We start from the raw sequence: 18,278 nt of genomic DNA on the forward strand, positions 1-18,278 counted from the left end.
CCTATCCTAACCCCCATCGCACCTTCGTCACCAACCCCCCCAACCCTAACCCTAATCCGGTCTCTTTCCAATGAATACAATTGTCATCCGAATATACATACCAATACATTATAGGAGGTTCAATAGAAATCTAAACATGATACTCAATAGCTCCTCTCCCTACCTCTCCTTCGTTTCTCATATGCTTCTCTCCTATGTATATTTTAGGTCCTTAACCAAGAAGATCCAAAAGCCTTCACTTGTAGCAAATATATGAATTAAGCAAGTTTCTTGCATTTTCACTTATTTGGCTTGCCAGCGTGCTTGTCACCGTCTATTGCCACCGCATGCAGTGATCCTCCATCTCTCGTATCAAGCTGTGTCGCTCTTGGTTTCTTCGTTCTAATCCTCATTTGTCACCAGTTCTCCACATCCTCACGCATATTCATTTTTGCTCTATTCTTCATAGGCATTCTTCAGAGGGGAATAAATCCTAATGAAGTTTAAGACCTTCAGATTTATGTACCTATATTTTATTTAAGGTTCAGCAGCCATTAAACTAATCCCATTGGAAGCATGTTCTGCATATTAATAAAATTTTCGCAAGACCTTTCGATGTTCATATTCCTACTCCGAACTTCATATAACTGTAACAAAAGGAACAGAAAAGTCGGTAGAAACAAAAAACCCGTAACATTGATTTGTTTTCGAGGCTTGAAACTCTACTAATCAGTTTTCACCACTGCAAGTCTGCAAGGTGATATTTAACGCAAGTCAATATAGCATTCAGCAAAAAAAAAGACTAGAGACGCCAGAGATGGAAAGACTTATTCTATTTATTATATTTTCATTAAGACATTACAAGATGATTCTATCACAGCTATGCCTTGTAAGACAGGCAGGACAAACTGTTTCACAACAATACACAACTACTTCAAGCCGGTTGCATTACAAAATTTACTTCCACCCGGATACAACCCTAATGACAATTTTATGTTTTGATGAAAACCTATAAATAATTTTATTCTGTTATCCGTCAAGGACAAGGCGATAACTGGCTCATAGAAGCTACATAAAACCAAATCACAATGATACAGGGGGGCCTTGGCCATATTAATTGCACACCACACAACAAGACCCTGCTGCAGGGCACTCACTATCAATACATCAATAATTAGTCACCTACTTCCGAAGAAGACGCGTTTCAGGCTAGGATATACAGCCCGAAATTTGTTCGCAGCTGCTGAAGAGAACTGTTGTAACAAGAAACGCAAAGCAAACCATTAAAAAACAAAGATTCAAACTAGTAATTCTGGGTTATAAATTCCAACAAGATTGGGAGCTAACCTTGGGGCAAAAGCGAACATCAAGAGTTTCCAAAATGCTACATCCAGATATTGCAGATTCCACAGTATCTTCGTCAATATTACAGGACTAAAAACACATCCACCATAGCCCCCAAACAATTCCAAAACAATCAAGGAAAAAAAAATTAGCATAAAACCATAAATATGAATTTAATTTCTTTTTATAAAAAAAAACGAAAAGTGATTGCACTATAGACAATACAGAATAAGCAATAACATGTTTTTTGGCCAAGATTTTTACCTGGAGAAATAAGCTAGTCAATTTTGGACAATCCAGCTTCAAAATTTCCAGGGAGCAACAATTACTGAAGAATGACGGAAGGCAAAGGAATTTGCAGAATTAAATGCCAACAAATAACAAATTAATTATTTTTTAAAAAGAAAAAAATCCCCAACAAGTCCATACCTCAAATTAAGGAAGCATAAATTGGAACAAGCAACATCAACCTCCTTTAAATTCAACGAAAGGGAAAGGTTTAATGACGACAGATGGATACACTGGGCTATAGATGGAATATTAACTCTCTTAATATTTGGACACCCAACACAATTAAGATTCTCAAGTGAGCGATGAGGCAGCTCAACAGGCATGTTTGTATGTCGATCAGATGGAAGGGCAGTAGCCTGATAGATTGATAGCTTTGTGAATCCCCAATCGAGATCATGCATATTTTTGCAGCCATTCAGACTCACATGGGTCAAATGTGTGCAGTGGGCTAGCAGCTCCTCAATGGCAGATTGGCAAAGTGTCCCATATGACAAGTCCAGTTCACGTAACGCGGGCAGCGCGCCCTCTTTATACAAAGCCTCCAGTGATGAATCATCCAGATATTTGCATGCTTGCAGCTTCAAGACCTACATCAAACATAAAAGTGAGTGGGAGCACCAAGCATTAGCAAACAATTTGATATACTATGAAAGATTCTTGTCACTATGCTATCATTGCATTAGCAAACAACTTTTCAGAGAAGAGATGTGGTTTAATCCTAGTAGCACAAATAGCAATCCTTTCAAATAAAAAATGATATAACAAGCCTACTGCTTCACACTCCGTCTCAAAGAAAATGACTATATAAGAGGTCAAACAAGTACATTACTAGCAATCTAGCACACTTTAATAGATATGATAATCACGTATGACATATATACGACTAATGTTCTATATATTGACATAAATCTAAATACAAAATGTCTATATAAAAATTATGGCAAAATCATCATTTATGAAATTTTCAATTATATACACTATTCTTGAAAGTTCAAATCGCTTTCCATTTTGAGCCATTTCAAAAAGTTTGACTCACTTCCACTTCATTCCTTCATGGAAACCCTCTTTTACTATCTTACCCCTCCTACCCCACACTACTTACACTTTTTTACACACTTTATCCAATTTTTTTCACACCCAACCACTCTTTACCATATCTCTCTTACTTAGTTTACATTCTTCTTACACCCACTCACTTTTTCCGTGCATTCTTAGAAACAAGAGTCTACAATAAGCAAGTCACACTTTCGGGAACGGACGGATTAAATATCGATAAAAATCAAGTCAAAAGATTCAGAAGATAGAAAATTGCAAAAAGACTGAAAACTAAAGGTAAGACACAGGAAGCATAGTAAAATACGTGCCATAATTTACCAATTTATGCTATGGTAAATTTTAAACTATCCACGTAAATCACAGGACATTCTCAAACCAAAAACAATAATAATTCAGAATCATACAAAATAATATTTTGAGAAAATCAAAATCATACATTAACCTCAAACATCCTACAAAAAAAAAAGTGTCATGTGCTTTTGAGAAAATCATAAATAATATTTGTTGTAATACGTACAAGCCTAAACAGACATCAGAATTAAAAAAAAAAAAAAAAAGCAATAACATCATACGAAGTTTTTAACAAGTAGTGGAGAGAAGAAAAAAAAAAGTTTCTTAAATCTTCAAGTGATTGATGTTCATAAATTAAAAAAAAAAAAAAAAAAAAAAAAAGCACCTTCATAATAAAAGCTAAGGTATTGCAAGCAAAATTCCTTGCATCAGTAAGTCCCAGATCTACAATATAAATTGCTAAGTTGACGGACCAATTTGCATCCAAATAATTTTAGCTTTCCTTTCATGATTTCTCCCTTGTCAAGAAGAATACTGGAAGAGCTGTAACCTTCATTGGGTGGATGGGGTGCGTGGTGTTACAAGAATAAAGCAACATAATTCTCATGCAAATGGAGGACCATACCACCACAAAAAGATAAAGCAGCAATGAACGCAACTAAGCAAGATATATAACTAGACATATCATATATGTCTTTGTCTGCATATGGAAACTAACAAAATAGAGTACAAGAGCAAAATTCTCATAATTTATGCTTGGAAATTTTACCGTAAGCCATGAGCAGGAGCTAAAAACTGGTTGCAAATCCATCAAGAAAGTGTAGGACAAATCAAGATAAGTGAGATTTTTAAGCCAACTTAGAGAAGATAGCCCATCAGAGCCAATAGAGGGACAAGACATCAAAATCAATTTTTCAATTAGAGGACAAGAAGCAGTTGTTGCAGATAAGCAATCATCTTTGAGCTGGCTGCAAATACAAAGTTTGTGAAAGTTAGATACAGTTTCCTATAGTGACAAACTTCAAACTTAAGTATTTTTGAATCACCTGCAAAAGGATGCGTCAAGGGATGTTAAAAGGGGGCAATTGATTGAAGCTTCAGATAATACACCACATCCTTTCAACTCAAGACCAACCATTTGAGGTGCTTCAATATGAAGAGCACTCAATTTTGGACAAATGCCCAGGTTAAGAGATTGCATACCAACCTGCACAAAATTCGTTATTAACTCAAACTTCATTAAAAAAACCCAACTGCTAGAAAAATGTTCAATTTGTACATTGTAATGTTTGCTATAAATTTATGTAAACTAGCAAGCAGCACAAAACAGGTTGTCCTGGCCTAGATTATTTTGTATCTGTCACAGGAACATGCACATACTTTTAAAAAAGATATGATACATGACCAAGAGAATATTAGTTGAATCAGACCCAATAAAATAAACCAAATACAATAACTACCACTCCCTCTGATCTCAAATTATTACCCATTTTGGCTTGGACACGAATATAAAGAGTGAATAGTAGGATATTGCAGGCATTTTTGGTATATATTGTAAAATAAGAACAAAAATTTGATTGAGTGAGAAAGTATTGGTGGGGGGCCCACATCACATAAGATATGACCAAAGAAAGTGAGAGTGAGTAGTGCTGAGGACGAAATTGCATGGATTGGATGATTCGGAGGTAGAATTTTTAATTTAAGATAAAAAGCCTATTGTTTGAGGGAGAAACACTGGAATATAACAGCTAGTAAACAATTAACATAACATATCCCAATTTTGTGTGTATAACCATTACAAAATCAAATGCAAAGCTCATACTTCAAACCAGAGATAGGCTACCCTCACGGCCAAAGAAAATTTTACTCCTTACATCCAATTCTACACAATGGGGTTTATGAACAAATGTTTAGGGTAGAATATAGGCAGAGCATGTGATAGTTAAAATATTCCAATATAGTTGGTGGGAAAACTAATGTTCTTAGATTGAGCAAAAACAAGCATCAATTAAGATTTGTGCCCAATAAGGTATGTTGAGAAATAAAAGAGGTGAAAAGCAATTGAGACCTCAATATCAAGGAAATGCGAAAATAATTACGAGGTAAAGGAAGTAAATATAAAAAGCTTTATATAGTACAGACTACAGAGTAATGTTACCAATGCATCAGAAAACAACTCACCGGAACAAATGATGCTATTTCAAGATGATCACAGCCATCTAAGCGAACTTGCTCAAGACACGGACATTCTAGATTAAGAGTAGTGATGGCACGGCAACCAGCTAGTGAAAGGCTGACAATAGACTTACTACGCAGTCCAACAGCTGTCAGACTCTGGAAAGAAACAAGGTAAAAGAAATTCAGTAAGAGAGTCACCAGCTGACTATTAAGCCCAGAGAATAATTATTCCAGACAGAGTATTTACATGCACAATCTCTCTCTCTCTCTCTCTCTCTTTCTCTCTCTCTCAAACACACACACACATGTAGGGTCATTATACTGACACAAGACATCTAGATTAATGCATCTTCATTTTCCCCAGAATAATAGCAGACTTCTTAACTTAAGAAGCACAAAAGGGAGGACTGAACTAGGAAAACATGCACAACAAATGTGTTTTGTCCAACTTCCTTCTGCCTTTAACCAACAGAAATCATCGTTTATAAGAAGAAATAAAAAAAAAAAAAAAAAAAAAAAAAAAAAAAAAAAAAATCAGTTGACAGCAATTTATTCAAAAGGCACTACACGGCTTTTTCAAACAGAAGGCACTGTTCCATTTCGGTGAACTGAAAATTTACAGCCAAATCGCACATGTGCTAAATACAGTTCACAAAATAGCATGATGAGATACATTTATGCAAAGTAGCAGTGTAGCACGTAGTTGATGAAGCATTACCAAAGAAGAACAAACCCATAATTTTTCACACATACACACTAAACTAGGACGATGCTGGCATTTACTCAAATAATTCCATCTAATCCTAAATGATAGCCACTAAGAAGCAAGAATTCACTTCAAGCAACAAAATTTTACCACCTCCGACAAATGACAGGCAGCGACAGCCATTAGGTAGGCAACAAAACAGTACACAATAGAATCCTACAGTAGTACAAAAAATAAAAAAATTTCTTCAAGATAACAGCAGACATGAAAAGCATAATTCATATCAGAGGAACTCAAACACAGACCTCACAGTTATCAAGAACCAAGGATTTCAGCATTGGGCATCCACCTCCATCACTGAAGACATCACACACTGAATTTGTCAAAGCCTCGCAATCAGAAAGGTCCACTTCTTCAAGATATTGGCAATGCAATGACAGAGAATTCAAGCTTTCTTGTTTATGCAATGCTAATTTCTGCATGATCAGTATAAAATATTCAGATGAATTCACAATTGCAAGGGCATCTCTACTGTATAACTGATTCAAGCCTCCAAATTACAACAACAAAAAGAAAAGATATCTTTCGTAATTCAAAATGACATACTTTCAGTGCATTTGAAGTGATACTAATATGGTGAAGCGCAGGACAATTAGATAAATTCAGAGATGACAGCATAAGGCATCTTAGATTCAAGTCTACAAATCTGCAAAAGAAAAAGAAGCAGAAATATGTTAACCTATATGGACTAGGAAGATGATCAGAACCATTCCACAGATAAAAAGCATACTTGCGACAATGCACCAGACTTAGGTTACTCAAGTGAGGAAGCTCTAAAGAAACAGAGGTCAATAAATGGCAAAAGTCAAGCCCCAACACCTGCAATATGCAAATTATAAATAAGCGATTACTAGTCAAAAAAAAAATTGCAAAAACAAAACCAGATAAAGTTAATACAGAAAAAAGAAACCAAAAGGATCCTGACCTCCAACATGTTACTGAAAGCTATGGCAGTCATTGACGCAGAAGTTATCCCCTCACAACTCTCAAGCTTCAGAACAGTTAGCAATGGCATTTTCACAGCCTACAAGACAGAAAAGAAATGTCACTTGATATATCATTAAAAATAATATGCGTACGCAATATTTAGGGAGAAGAAAATTTTCAATAAAGCTAACCTCAAGAGAGATGTTGGGACAATATGAAGCATTAAGTTCACGAAGATTTGCACAAGCTTGAGCTATTTCACGAAGTGATTCATCACTAACGCATGAGCAACATGACATGTCCAGAGTCTCTAAAAGGGGGCATGATGTGACAGCAGAACGGATTGCTGCATCTGGAAGCTTGTGGCAAGAGCCAATATCCAGATTATTCAAAAGAGGGCAGTTAAGCACCACATGAGCCATGTTACTACGCTTCAAAGATAAAGTACTAAGCTGGGGGCACCTGCACAGTACAATGTCTGTCAGCAAGTAGACATGGGTAATTTATTATTCTTAAACAATTTTGAAATACAAATTTAAGAAAATAATGACAGATGTGATTGCCCACCTCACTGATACACGCAGTACACGGCATTTTGTAACTTGAAGATGTTGCAACCTGTCATGATTGATGGATATTTCTTGTACACCATTTCCAAGAGCAGCATCACAAACAACCAACTTCTTAAGCAAGGGACAATCAGAAAGAGCATGAAAAAATGATTCCCCAAGTTGTCCTTTACCCAAAGTTAAAGCTTCAAGATTTCTGGGAAAAAAAAAAGGAATAAATAGGATACATGAACCTTGGAACTAGAACTAATACAAAGCATAAAGACTTGAGAATCTTGAGACAATGTACCTCAACAAAGAAACTGCTCTCATGACAAGTGTGTGCATATCAGGATTACCACAAAGATTCACTTCAGTAGCCCTAGGGTACCGATGACAAATATCTTCCACTGCACATAGAAAAACCAATAAAAAAATATATAGTTGACTCAAAAATTAACAAAAAACAACCATAAAAGCTACAAACACTAGAAAGTAAACAACAAGGCAAAGTGTTTAAAAACAACTGTTATGTTCTAAAACTTCTGTAGCATCTGCATTATATATGTTGTACACAGTTAATTAAGGTTTCATAACATTTTAATCAACTACCCAACGGCGAATCTCATGAGATATGACCTTATCCTGGATAAAATACACCAAACAGGAGATGGCTTTTACACCAAGATGACTCTATAGCCTCAAAATATGACATTGACTGAAGCCATGACCTGCACAGCTGTCATGCAAGCTCAAGCATATAATTCCAAACTTGTATATCCAACAGTCTAAGTTGAAATATCTCGCAAACATCATTAACATTACAATCTAAAGGTATCAAGGCCCTAATTTTAAGTATATTATCGACCTATAAACCATGTACACCAAAAGAAAATGTTGAAGGTTAAGAATTCGGCACCCATCCTTCAAAAAAATAATAATGGCATCTCAATTTAAGGAAAGAAGCCGGACCCCAGTACCCAGGTTATTTTATCTTTCAAGCAAAATTGAAGTCCCAAGGAACACATAGTCTAATATCAGCATGAAAAAACAACTGGTGAGAGAAATATTACCAGAGAGAAAGAAGGGCAGAGAAGAGACCAACCAGAAGCAGAAATAAATTACTCAAACCAGCTTCTCATATCAAAGACCAAAAATTTCACACAATAATAATTAAGATTACCTAATTCTCAAATGTGCCAAGATAGACATCCTTCTCAATTATCCATTCAATTATAATAAAGGACCTAAATAGTCACAACATAGACTGACATTCATGATATTCCATATAAACAGGCACTTGAAGACAAGGCCCACACAAAATTGTTTCAGCATACACCTCTAGCACAGTGTCGTAATTCAATTGAACTAATTGAAGAGTACAGATTTTAATAGCGTATTACTAAGTTCAATTTTTGCTACAGATATATATATGAAAAAATATAGAAACAAAAACACTTGATTCCTGTGAAAAGAAGAACTCACATTGTGCTACAGATATGTTTCTGTTTTCAAAATCCAATGAGCGCCAAAAATCTTCATGGGCACTGGCAGCTCGCCACTGCTTGCAAACCATTGCAGCAATGCAGAGATGTGCATGGCCTAGGAAAGAAAATACCTGAGAGCACAGAAGCAATTAAAATTAAGTCAGACGATCACAAGTAAGAAGCATTACAATGATCAAACCAAATTACAACACTCTGATGTCTCTCTACAAGTCATAAGGCTCCCACTTTCCACATGATGTACTATGCTAATCAAAATTGGTTACAAGTGACAGAGACAAGTACATGCCCAAATGTCCGACAAAGTTGTTTTATAAAACTCTTGCATGAGTTTGGGCGAAACAAAGTATCTAAGTGTCATATCAGTGTCCAAATATCCAACATAGGTACTTGAGATAATTGAAGAGTTAGAGTAACTAGAGGGAATATGACGGGGTTTAAGGTACAATCCTGATCTTGTAAGTGCAGATCAGCAGCTTCCAATAAACCCTCAACAAAAAAGACAAACTAGCTACTCTATAGCTAATAAGAAAATGGTATCTAGACGTGACACTTGATTCATAAGATTATGTTCTACTTCCTATATAAATGATTAAAAAAATAAAATTCTAAAGACATCAAGGAAAAGTTATAGCAATAGTTTTACCATATGCAATAAATCATCTGAAAGATCCAGCGGGATCACCATACCATCCATATCTGAATTATCAATAGTGCCCTCAAAAATGTCTCCATCTTTATTATAGCTTACAATTACATATTCATCCATTGGAGGCGTTAGGTCTTGAATCTTATTCATTGAATAAACAGAAGAATTTGGAGAGGCTTGGTAGCTCCTTATTGCATCTAAGAAGTTATTATCAGTACATGAAGGTGCATCTCTTGAGCAACTTGTTTCTCTGGACAAACAGTATCCAACAAAGACATCAAAAATCAGTTACAATAGCACCTTGACAGTTGGCAGTCAATCCTAATTCTTGAACCATAATAAATAAGATATTAGCATCTTGTTAAACAAGTGGAAATGCAGTAATCAGAGTCAGTATGATAAGTCTATTCTCCAACAACCAGAATTTAGGGAAAGAAATTGGGAGAAAAGATGGGATCTAGAGACAAAGGCTTCGATGTACTCGCCAGTTTATTATTGTATCATGAAAAAGGCTGAAAATTTGATTAATTCAAACTGGAATTTCAAATATGATTTTACAAATCACTCCGTATTTTATTATCTCCAGCATTAAAGGAGAATATATTGTATGCTATAATTGTACCATTACAGACATCTTACCTTAATTCCATAATTAATACTAGCATATAACTACCCCAATAATTTTAGTCCTAGCTCCTCAAGACCCCATCTCAACCCCACATTCCAACTCCAATTGATTCACATATAATAAACAAGCCATAAGGGCCAGGGTGACAATTTCATCGAAAAGAGTTGAAAAATCATTCCTTTCAATGTACATTGTAACAACATTAAAGCATAATACAAGAAGCTCCAGTAAATATCAAGGAATTCATCATTTACTACTGATACTGGTTGCATTTTATCACAAACTCACAGCAGTTCACAGAAATAACCAAAATTGAATAAGAGCAGGGTGGAAAAGAATCCTTACAGAAAATAAGACTCGAGCTTGGCACGCTTATACTGCAAGTCGGTGTTGATATCCGCCTTTCGTGGTAGCGTAAAGGTAATACCCCCGGAATCAGTCACATCAACTCGTAAAGGGGGGGCAGAATCATTCAGAGACGGCAAAGGCCGACTACTGCTACCACCAATCGAAAGCTCCAAAAACTCGAAACCACTCTTTTCTCTCTCAACAACAAAACCCCCGAGATCTCTCTTCGAACCACCACCCTTCAATCCCTCTTCACTCTTCTTATTACTACTACTACAACTACCAGGTAACCCTAAACAAAACCCTAATTCCAAATCCTTCAAAAACAATTCTTCTTCTTCGCCTTCTCCTTTCTCTTCTTCTTTTGCCTCTTGTTCTTCTTCCTCACTTTCAACCAATTTTTCACTTTCAGGTTTAATCTCACCGTCTCTCGCACTTTCCATTATATCTTCTCTATCGTCGCCGACGAAGCATGGAAGGCAACACCAAAGACTCATACAAACCCTAAACAACAAAAATTCAACCTCCCGAAAAACCCTATATTACTCGATTTTACCCAATTGCAAAATTCAAATTGAAAACCCTAGAAAATGAGGGATCGATCGAGTGAAATTGAGGAGTTTCAGAAGCGAATTGGATGTAAAATTGTGCAGAAATTGAGGAATTTACATGGCACGAAGATCGATCATCGCGCAAAAGCAGAGAAATGAGAGGAATGAAAGAGAGAGAAAGAAGGGGAAAAAGGAGAAAGAGAGAGAGAGTAGATCAGATGGAGTTAAAAGGGGGAAGAAACGAGAGAAAAGAGACACAAATTTGTTTATGTTCACAGAGAAAAGATCGGCTGTTTATGTTCTCAGCAAGACCATTTTCAGTTATTTAGTGCATACTTCACATGTCTTTACTCTTTAAGCTTTACGTTATGTGGATGTCGACTAGCTTTAACAACAATTGGTTTTGTCTCATCACTTTTGATTTTTATCTACTGTTTTTTCTTTTATTTTTTATGTTTGTCTACCTTAAATATATAAACGAGCCTTTTATTACATTCAATTTCATTTTTAAATAAAAAAGGTTTGATTAGGATAAAATATTTTATGAATGAGGTATTGTATAAAATTTTATATCAATGGATTATAAATAGAAAATAAGTGCATGAGAATAATGAAAGTGGTAGACGGTACAAAAATAGTGTAAGGCGATATTTTGAGATGAACAAGACAAACAAGTATTTAAGACATTGCGGATAAATATCATTGATGATAATTTTAATTCGAGTGGATGGTTGGTCTAATTAGTTGATTACTCCCTGTATTTAAAAAGGATCTCGTTATTTTGATCAATTTAAATTGTATTTTAAACATTGGATTAAGGCATTAAGCATAGGCATGTGAGTACTCGCTAGAATTGTATTAAAATATAGTTTTTGAATATCAACTTTTTATCATTTATATATTTATTTATATATTGATAATTAAACTATTGGTCAAAATTCATAATTGTCTTAATTAAATTAGGAAATTTAATTAGGAAATTTTTGAACCAGGGGAGTACAAGTAAAGTCACTTGCATTGTCATTGCGATTTTAGTCACAGTAAGATAGAGACAAAGTGGTACGGAGTATATCTGTAAGAGTCGGTTTAAGTACCAAATTTCCCGGTTACATACTACTCAGAGAAGATAATATCTTTTCCTAAAGGCATATTTTGATAGCCCTGCTTGGGCAACCCCAGAAGAAGGACATTATGGGCGGAACCAAGGGGAGCTGGGGTGGGCCTTGGCCTCCCCTTTGCTTTTGGTTATCTATTAAATATCGGTAATATCATGTTGAGTGATTCTAGCTAAGTTGGTTTTGGGTGAAATTTGAATTTATTTTCTAGCTCCCAAGTTCAAATCTTTCCAGTAACACTTTTTTTCTCTCTTTTTGATATTTCAATATACTCCAATTATTTTTATGCGCAAGCCGCAAGGTATGACTACATAATTATTTCTATGCGCAAGGTATGACTACATAATTTCAATATACTCCAATTATTTTTACAGCGAGGATCAGATCGAATGAGCTAAGTTCTAAAGGAGCATTCTACAACAATAATTATAAGGAGCTTGAATTATCAACAGAAGTTAGGGTAGAAAGATTAGGGAAGAGAGGGATAATTATAGAGCTAAGCATATCACAAACCAATTTCTGTATAACTAGTTATGTCAAAGTGTCGTATAACATCACATCTCAAAGATTTCAGTACAAAAACAAATTTACATAATGAAAAGGGAAATTTATCCTTTCATTTGGGACTTACGGTCTATCTACATGTTATAAGTTTATCTGGGGGTGGGAAGTATCACAATATTGATTGCAATTCTTTCAAATCCTGATCCAACTCTTCAGGCACCTCATTGCTGTCTGGGTTCCGATAGGAATCAGCAATTGCTTTCGATTTATCAAGCACGTCAGTGGGAACTGTTTGGAGAAGGCTGCAAAAAGATCAGAAAATAATGTAGTTTAACATACATTACAAATTTATACCCTTTATTTTTCTCTCTTGCAGTATATATTACAAAGAGCAAAACAGGGTAAATTACACAGTTCAGCCCCAGAGGTTTACCTATCCAATGCATTCACAGCAGTGCTAATTTTTTCTTTCATCAACTTGGCTGATGCTTCCCCGTTATTTCTTGAAGCGCGTAGGAGCAAAGAATCAAGTTCATCCACAGCTCTTCATAAGGGAACCACCAGTGACATCACAAACATCCAGAATTGTTTTTAGAATTATGATTAAACATAAATCCGATCTATAGCATGTCTGGTACATCACCTGATTTCTAAGCAATGATTTTGACATAGAGACTACTGTGTAAATCAATGTTATTCCATTTCTCCACCCCATATAATCTAATTCTTTCAAATTTGTAATAGAGCATTACGTTAGTGTACACATAGACCCAAACAAAATACTAGATGGAAAAAGTGACATGAAAAATGGGGTGAATATAGAGCATGAAATCTTCATATCCCTCCAATTTTCTTTTAGCTTTAACTCATAGACAACCTATATAAAATAAACATGAGTTCTAGTGTGCTTTTGAGAGGATTATTGTATTAGACACCTAACCATACAAGTATATCCACCAACCACGCAATCTCCTTGCAGGTTTACACTAACAGAAAATAAAGAAACCTTTGCAACTTTGCATCCAACCACTTCATGTAAGGGAAGATTTCTAGATCAGGCTTTTGGAGGTCACAATTCATATTCAAGGCAAAAAGTTTCCAAATTCTACATAACTTATTTAAAGCTAAACAACAAGGTTGTAATATTCAGCTTTCTACAATCTATAAGTTCTAAATTAAAATGACAATGGCCAGTACCTGAGACACCGATCAACATCATCAGAGGCAGTCTTCCCCCTTCCACCATCAGAGGCATACTCTGCAACCTACATTTCAAAGATGAGTTCAAACTCTAGGACCACCAAGAAGTATAAGAAACAGATAGGTATTGAAACATTAACATGCAGAGTCAAGCAATCAAAAATGTAGTAGTTCCTCCAAACTAAATTACCAAGAATAAAAATATCAAATTGATCGCTTCAAGATTTCTGAACAAGGCAATGACAGAATAGCAAAAAGCTTTTTTTTCCCGAATCTAGTGCTACCTAAAGGAAGATAAAGATGGCTGAGTAAATTCTAGCTTACAGCTCGTATATTTGACCGGAATGAAGCAGCAGGACCAGACCGTAGAAATGATCTGTAGAAGGCATATTGAGGCTGATCAACTTCTAGGCTTTTCTCTGCATTCAGAGAGAGAAGACAAATGAGTCTCACAGATTGCTCAATCTCAGGGCAATAATGTGCCTGAAAAATATATGGAATACATTTGTTTAGTTGTAGTTCCTTTCAAAAGCAATTCCAACTTCAAATCTCCAGGAGAAAGTTAAACACCCACATCCCGACCACATCAACAACATATATATATCAAAACCGCATATTAGAAATTAAGCTGGAAAGAAAGAGAAGTCACCTATTTCTTTAATTTGCAACTGAGTCAGTATTACTGCAGGCACATAGGACTCCAAAGGTTCAAGCTTTTTCCTGATTGACATACACTATCAAGTGGTGATACGAATCAACATTCAATCCCAGCTTATATATTCACAACACAACAAATAGCACTGTGGATATAGCATCAATATAAGTAGATAAAGGATCCCAGTGGACATTATAATATCAAAGTTCGGCTGAGAATCAGGAGGAATTGCACATTATCAAGTAGTTAATTCATATTCAGGGAGGAAAGGAACAATATCATTAATCTCAAACACCTATAACTAAAATTTAAGCTTCCCCTTTGTGGTTTTTTTTTTTTTTTAAAAAAAAAAAAATATTTAAAACAATAATCAGACAGAAGATATGATTAGAGGGTGGGGAAAAAAAAGAAGAAAAAAAAAAATCTCGCACCTAACAAAAAGCTTCCTGAAGAACAAAACAGCTTACTAAATCAACTAACAACCAAGCAGTATGCCCCTTTTAATCAGTTTCATGAGTAGGAGATAATCAACAACGGTGAAGGTTGAGGGGAGGGAAGATAAAATGGATTGAAAGATCTTTAATTCTATATGTTTATCCTAAATCATTAAATGTTTTTTAATCCCTCCATTACATGTTTGCTATGAAAACACAAATCAGGGGACTAGGTGATTAAATTTGTATGTAAGTTGGCATGAGATTACTTAAGAGTGGTATTAAAAATCAACGAAGAAAAACACATGTTTGTAAATGTAGATAAATTATCTTAGATATCCATGTGGTGTATTTTCTGTCAAATCACGTATGAAACTCAAATCTACCAGTCTCCCAATCCATAGCCTACCAAATTGACTACCCACTGCGAGTTTGAACATTTCCACCCCTTTGGCACTCCATCAAAACAAATTACAAACTCGGAATAAACAAAACCAACAACCACCCAAGCGAAATAATGGTAGATTGCCCCGGTTTCAATTTCAACATGATTGGCAAAACAGCAACTTTCAATTTTTCAATGTAATCCAAAAATAGTACTTGTATCTACATTCCTCCATCCACATTACACAGTTCAACAAGGCAAACAATTTATTTCTCCGTATTATCCATTTAACTAAATTAAGTTAATCCACAAAATTTCATAACATTCGACGAAAAAAAAAAACAAACAAAACACATTATATTGTGCACTATAATATAATCCACCCAGTTCAGATTTAGTTATCACATAACTAGTTCAAATTACATTAACACTTTCAACGCGACTATTAATTTCAAATGGATTGAGGTAAACTAAGTAACTAACCACAAAACAGTATATATAAACTTAAACAAAGATAATAAGATTACAAAAATTCTTACTTCTTCACGTATCTATCAAAGAGACCGCCTGCAATTGAATCTGCAAAATGGGAAAACGAAAATTTTGTTTCAATTTCATATTTATATAAAAATTAAATTTTACAAAAAAGTTAAGAGTGAAAGAGATGACGTCACGTACTAGGAGGAAGAGATGAGAAAGAGTGGAGAAGAAGGAGAGAAATGGAGACAACTCGTCTGCTTTCCTTCAAGTTTTGGGGGGATAATGCGCACCTCGGCGCACGTTTGGTTTGATTGAATGGAATTGAATTCGAGAAGCTGCGATTGATGCTAACGTGCGCTGTGGTGGCAGTTGCCGCCATTGTTGCAGGTGGTGGTGGATCGTCGGAGAAGTTGAAATAATACTCAGCAGTTTAATGGCAAAAAGAAATGGGTTTGCTTTTCCAAGCCTACCCTGGAAGATGATAGTGGTGATTAACTGATTATACTAGTAGAAGGTATATGCTTATGACCATATTAGAACCCGACTTGAACCGGTAATGACTTGACTAGTGATTTGTACTCGAATTTCAACGAAGCTACGGCTTGTGAGAGTTGTAACCCAAACCAATAACAGCCATAAATTTTATTTGACCTAAATTATACTCTATACTAGTTTTATGCCCGTGTGATGTCCGGGTTTTTTTTATTGAATTTTGAGATCGATTTTCAGTTTATATGTCAAATTTTAAAATACGTAGTATAACATTGATACAAAATTAGTTAGGAATTATATTGATGTGCTTTTCTGACGATTTAAACTATTTAGTAGACATGTAATGACTAATAATAATATTGGTCAAAATATTCGATTAAAACTGAGGGAGTAGTTGGGATAAATATGGGAAGACCATCAATAGTTCGTATTAATCATGTGAATTTTTCCAATTTTTTTTTTTCCAATTAATGAAATTAAAAGTTTTCGGCTTCCTTTCCTTGTTGGTAAGAATAGATCCAACACCAACTTAATAATTTGATATGTTCATCTCATGCATGACGACATAAGAGCAATGATTTGGAAAGTAAAATAAGAATTACTTTTCCACTTTTGGATTTTAAGTAGAACCGGTCAAGTATGGCCCGGCCCGATTTGGGGCAGATTTTAGGCAGAATTTTTTTGGTCCGATTTGTTTTTGAGCGGGTTTGAGAATGCGTTTTTATACATATTTAGTTGCTTATTTAGGCCAGGCCCGAAAAGTCCACACAACCCGACCATTTTGAGCGGGTTTGGGCACAAAAATTCCCCCTCGAAGCTTGGCCCGACCCGGTTGAGAAGTGGACATAATATTTTAGCTTCGGCCCGACGTTTGATCAGGTCTAATTTTAAGTCTAATTAACTTTTATCATCAGTATTAAGCCATTACAAAAGACGACGTATTGACATTGGAGCTAGTTTGCTTTTTTTTTTTTTTGGAGTTACATTGGAGCTAGATTTAAATATTATATCATGAGTTGAGTCATTATCTTCGAGGCTTTTTTTTTTTAAGTTTAATAAAAAATTGGAGAAGAATTTATCAACATTGAATATGATTGGATTGGTTTATACGAGCCTAGTTGGGTTGCTATCTTACACTGAAAGTCGTCCAATTTAGTTTTGTAAAAAAGATTGGGAAATTCTCAATGGTACTCTTAACCTTTTTATTTTTCTTAATGGTAAACATCAAAAAAATCAAATTATCATTGGTAATCAACAATTTGTGTTATTAATTCAATGGTGATATTAATGAGAATAATCTACAATAAAAAGCCTAACCATAATGAACTAAAAGCAAAATGACTATTATATCTTTGAAAATCAGATTTTTCCTTTATTGTTTTAACATATTAATTATTTTTAAAAAAAAAACCACCAACCGCCGGCCACCACACGCCTAGCCTCGATCCTCTTCCCCCGGCGTCGGCGCCCACGAACCACTAGCCCCCCTCTCTATCCCCACAAAACCCTAAACCCTCTAAAAACCATCCAACCCTCGAAAAACCATCGATCTCAACCCTCGAAAAACCCCAACCGGAACCATAGCGATGGTGGCGGAAGGCCGGTTAGGGTTTTCAAAGGTGGTTGATGGTTTTAGGGGGTTTCGTGGGGAGAGAGAGGGGTTTATGGGAAGGTGTTGGGTGGTTCAGCGCGCGGAAGGGAGATGCAATAGGGGGAGGGGTGAAGAGCGGGGGTGGCTGGGGTGTTGGGGATTGGGTGGTTCAGGGGTCGCGCGATAAGGGGGAGGGGGTTCTGGATGGCGCCCGAGAGGGGATCTTGATGGGCGCAGCCAACGCCGGCCGAGAGCAGGGGAATTGGTTGGGTGGCGGGGGGAGAAGTGGGTGGTGGGTTTTTGTTAAAAAGGGGTATTTTAGGCATTTTTCTTTTCCCTCCCTTTTAAAAGAAAAAAAAAA

The 18,278-nt window shown here is 35.7% G+C and overlaps 2 protein-coding genes across 2 annotated transcripts; both read right to left on the minus strand.

Annotated features, from left to right (window-relative positions):
* Positions 1–782: 782 nt before the first annotated feature.
* On the minus strand, positions 783–11,393 carry LOC110710391 (F-box/LRR-repeat protein 15-like). The gene is made up of 17 exons (XM_021888683.1): positions 10,508–11,393; positions 9,532–9,784; positions 8,866–8,998; positions 7,691–7,790; positions 7,400–7,597; positions 7,024–7,294; positions 6,831–6,929; positions 6,636–6,724; positions 6,452–6,551; positions 6,151–6,321; positions 5,143–5,295; positions 4,008–4,168; positions 3,731–3,929; positions 1,753–2,201; positions 1,588–1,651; positions 1,327–1,413; positions 783–1,232 (listed from the first exon to the last, which is right to left on the minus strand). Exons 1-17 carry the CDS (start codon positions 11,005–11,007, stop codon positions 1,158–1,160), a joined length of 3,102 nt encoding a protein of 1,033 aa, XP_021744375.1. The 5' UTR covers positions 11,008–11,393; the 3' UTR covers positions 783–1,157.
* A 1,286-nt stretch (positions 11,394–12,679) lies between these two features.
* Positions 12,680–16,413, minus strand: LOC110710346. Its single transcript, XM_021888632.1, has 7 exons — positions 16,033–16,413; positions 15,894–15,933; positions 14,530–14,600; positions 14,205–14,299; positions 13,878–13,945; positions 13,114–13,224; positions 12,680–12,982 (listed from the first exon to the last, which is right to left on the minus strand). The coding sequence occupies exons 1-7, from the start codon at positions 16,211–16,213 to the stop codon at positions 12,850–12,852; spliced, it is 699 nt and encodes a 232-aa protein (XP_021744324.1). The 5' UTR covers positions 16,214–16,413; the 3' UTR covers positions 12,680–12,849.
* Between the last annotated feature and the right edge of the window lie 1,865 nt (positions 16,414–18,278).

Source organism: Chenopodium quinoa, unplaced genomic scaffold (genome assembly GCF_001683475.1).
Source record: "Chenopodium quinoa cultivar QQ74 unplaced genomic scaffold, ASM168347v1, whole genome shotgun sequence".
NCBI lineage: Eukaryota > Viridiplantae > Streptophyta > Magnoliopsida > Caryophyllales > Amaranthaceae > Chenopodium > Chenopodium quinoa.

Coding starts and splice junctions, on each gene's coding strand:
- LOC110710391 (XM_021888683.1), bottom strand. CDS start 11,007: ATGAGTCTTTGGTGTTGCCTTCCATGCTTCGTCGGCGACGATAGAGAA. Junction 8,999..9,531: donor CAGATGATTTATTGCATATG/GTAAAACTATTG, acceptor CTGTGCTCTCAG/GTATTTTCTTTCCTAGGCCA. Junction 3,930..4,007: donor CTTGACGCATCCTTTTGCAG/GTGATTCAAAAA, acceptor TTGTATTTGCAG/CCAGCTCAAAGATGATTGCT.
- LOC110710346 (XM_021888632.1), bottom strand. CDS start 16,213: ATGGCGGCAACTGCCACCACAGCGCACGTTAGCATCAATCGCAGCTTC. Junction 15,934..16,032: donor TTTCTCATCTCTTCCTCCTA/GTACGTGACGTC, acceptor CCCATTTTGCAG/ATTCAATTGCAGGCGGTCTC. Junction 14,300..14,529: donor GTTGCAAATTAAAGAAATAG/GTGACTTCTCTT, acceptor CTCTGAATGCAG/AGAAAAGCCTAGAAGTTGAT.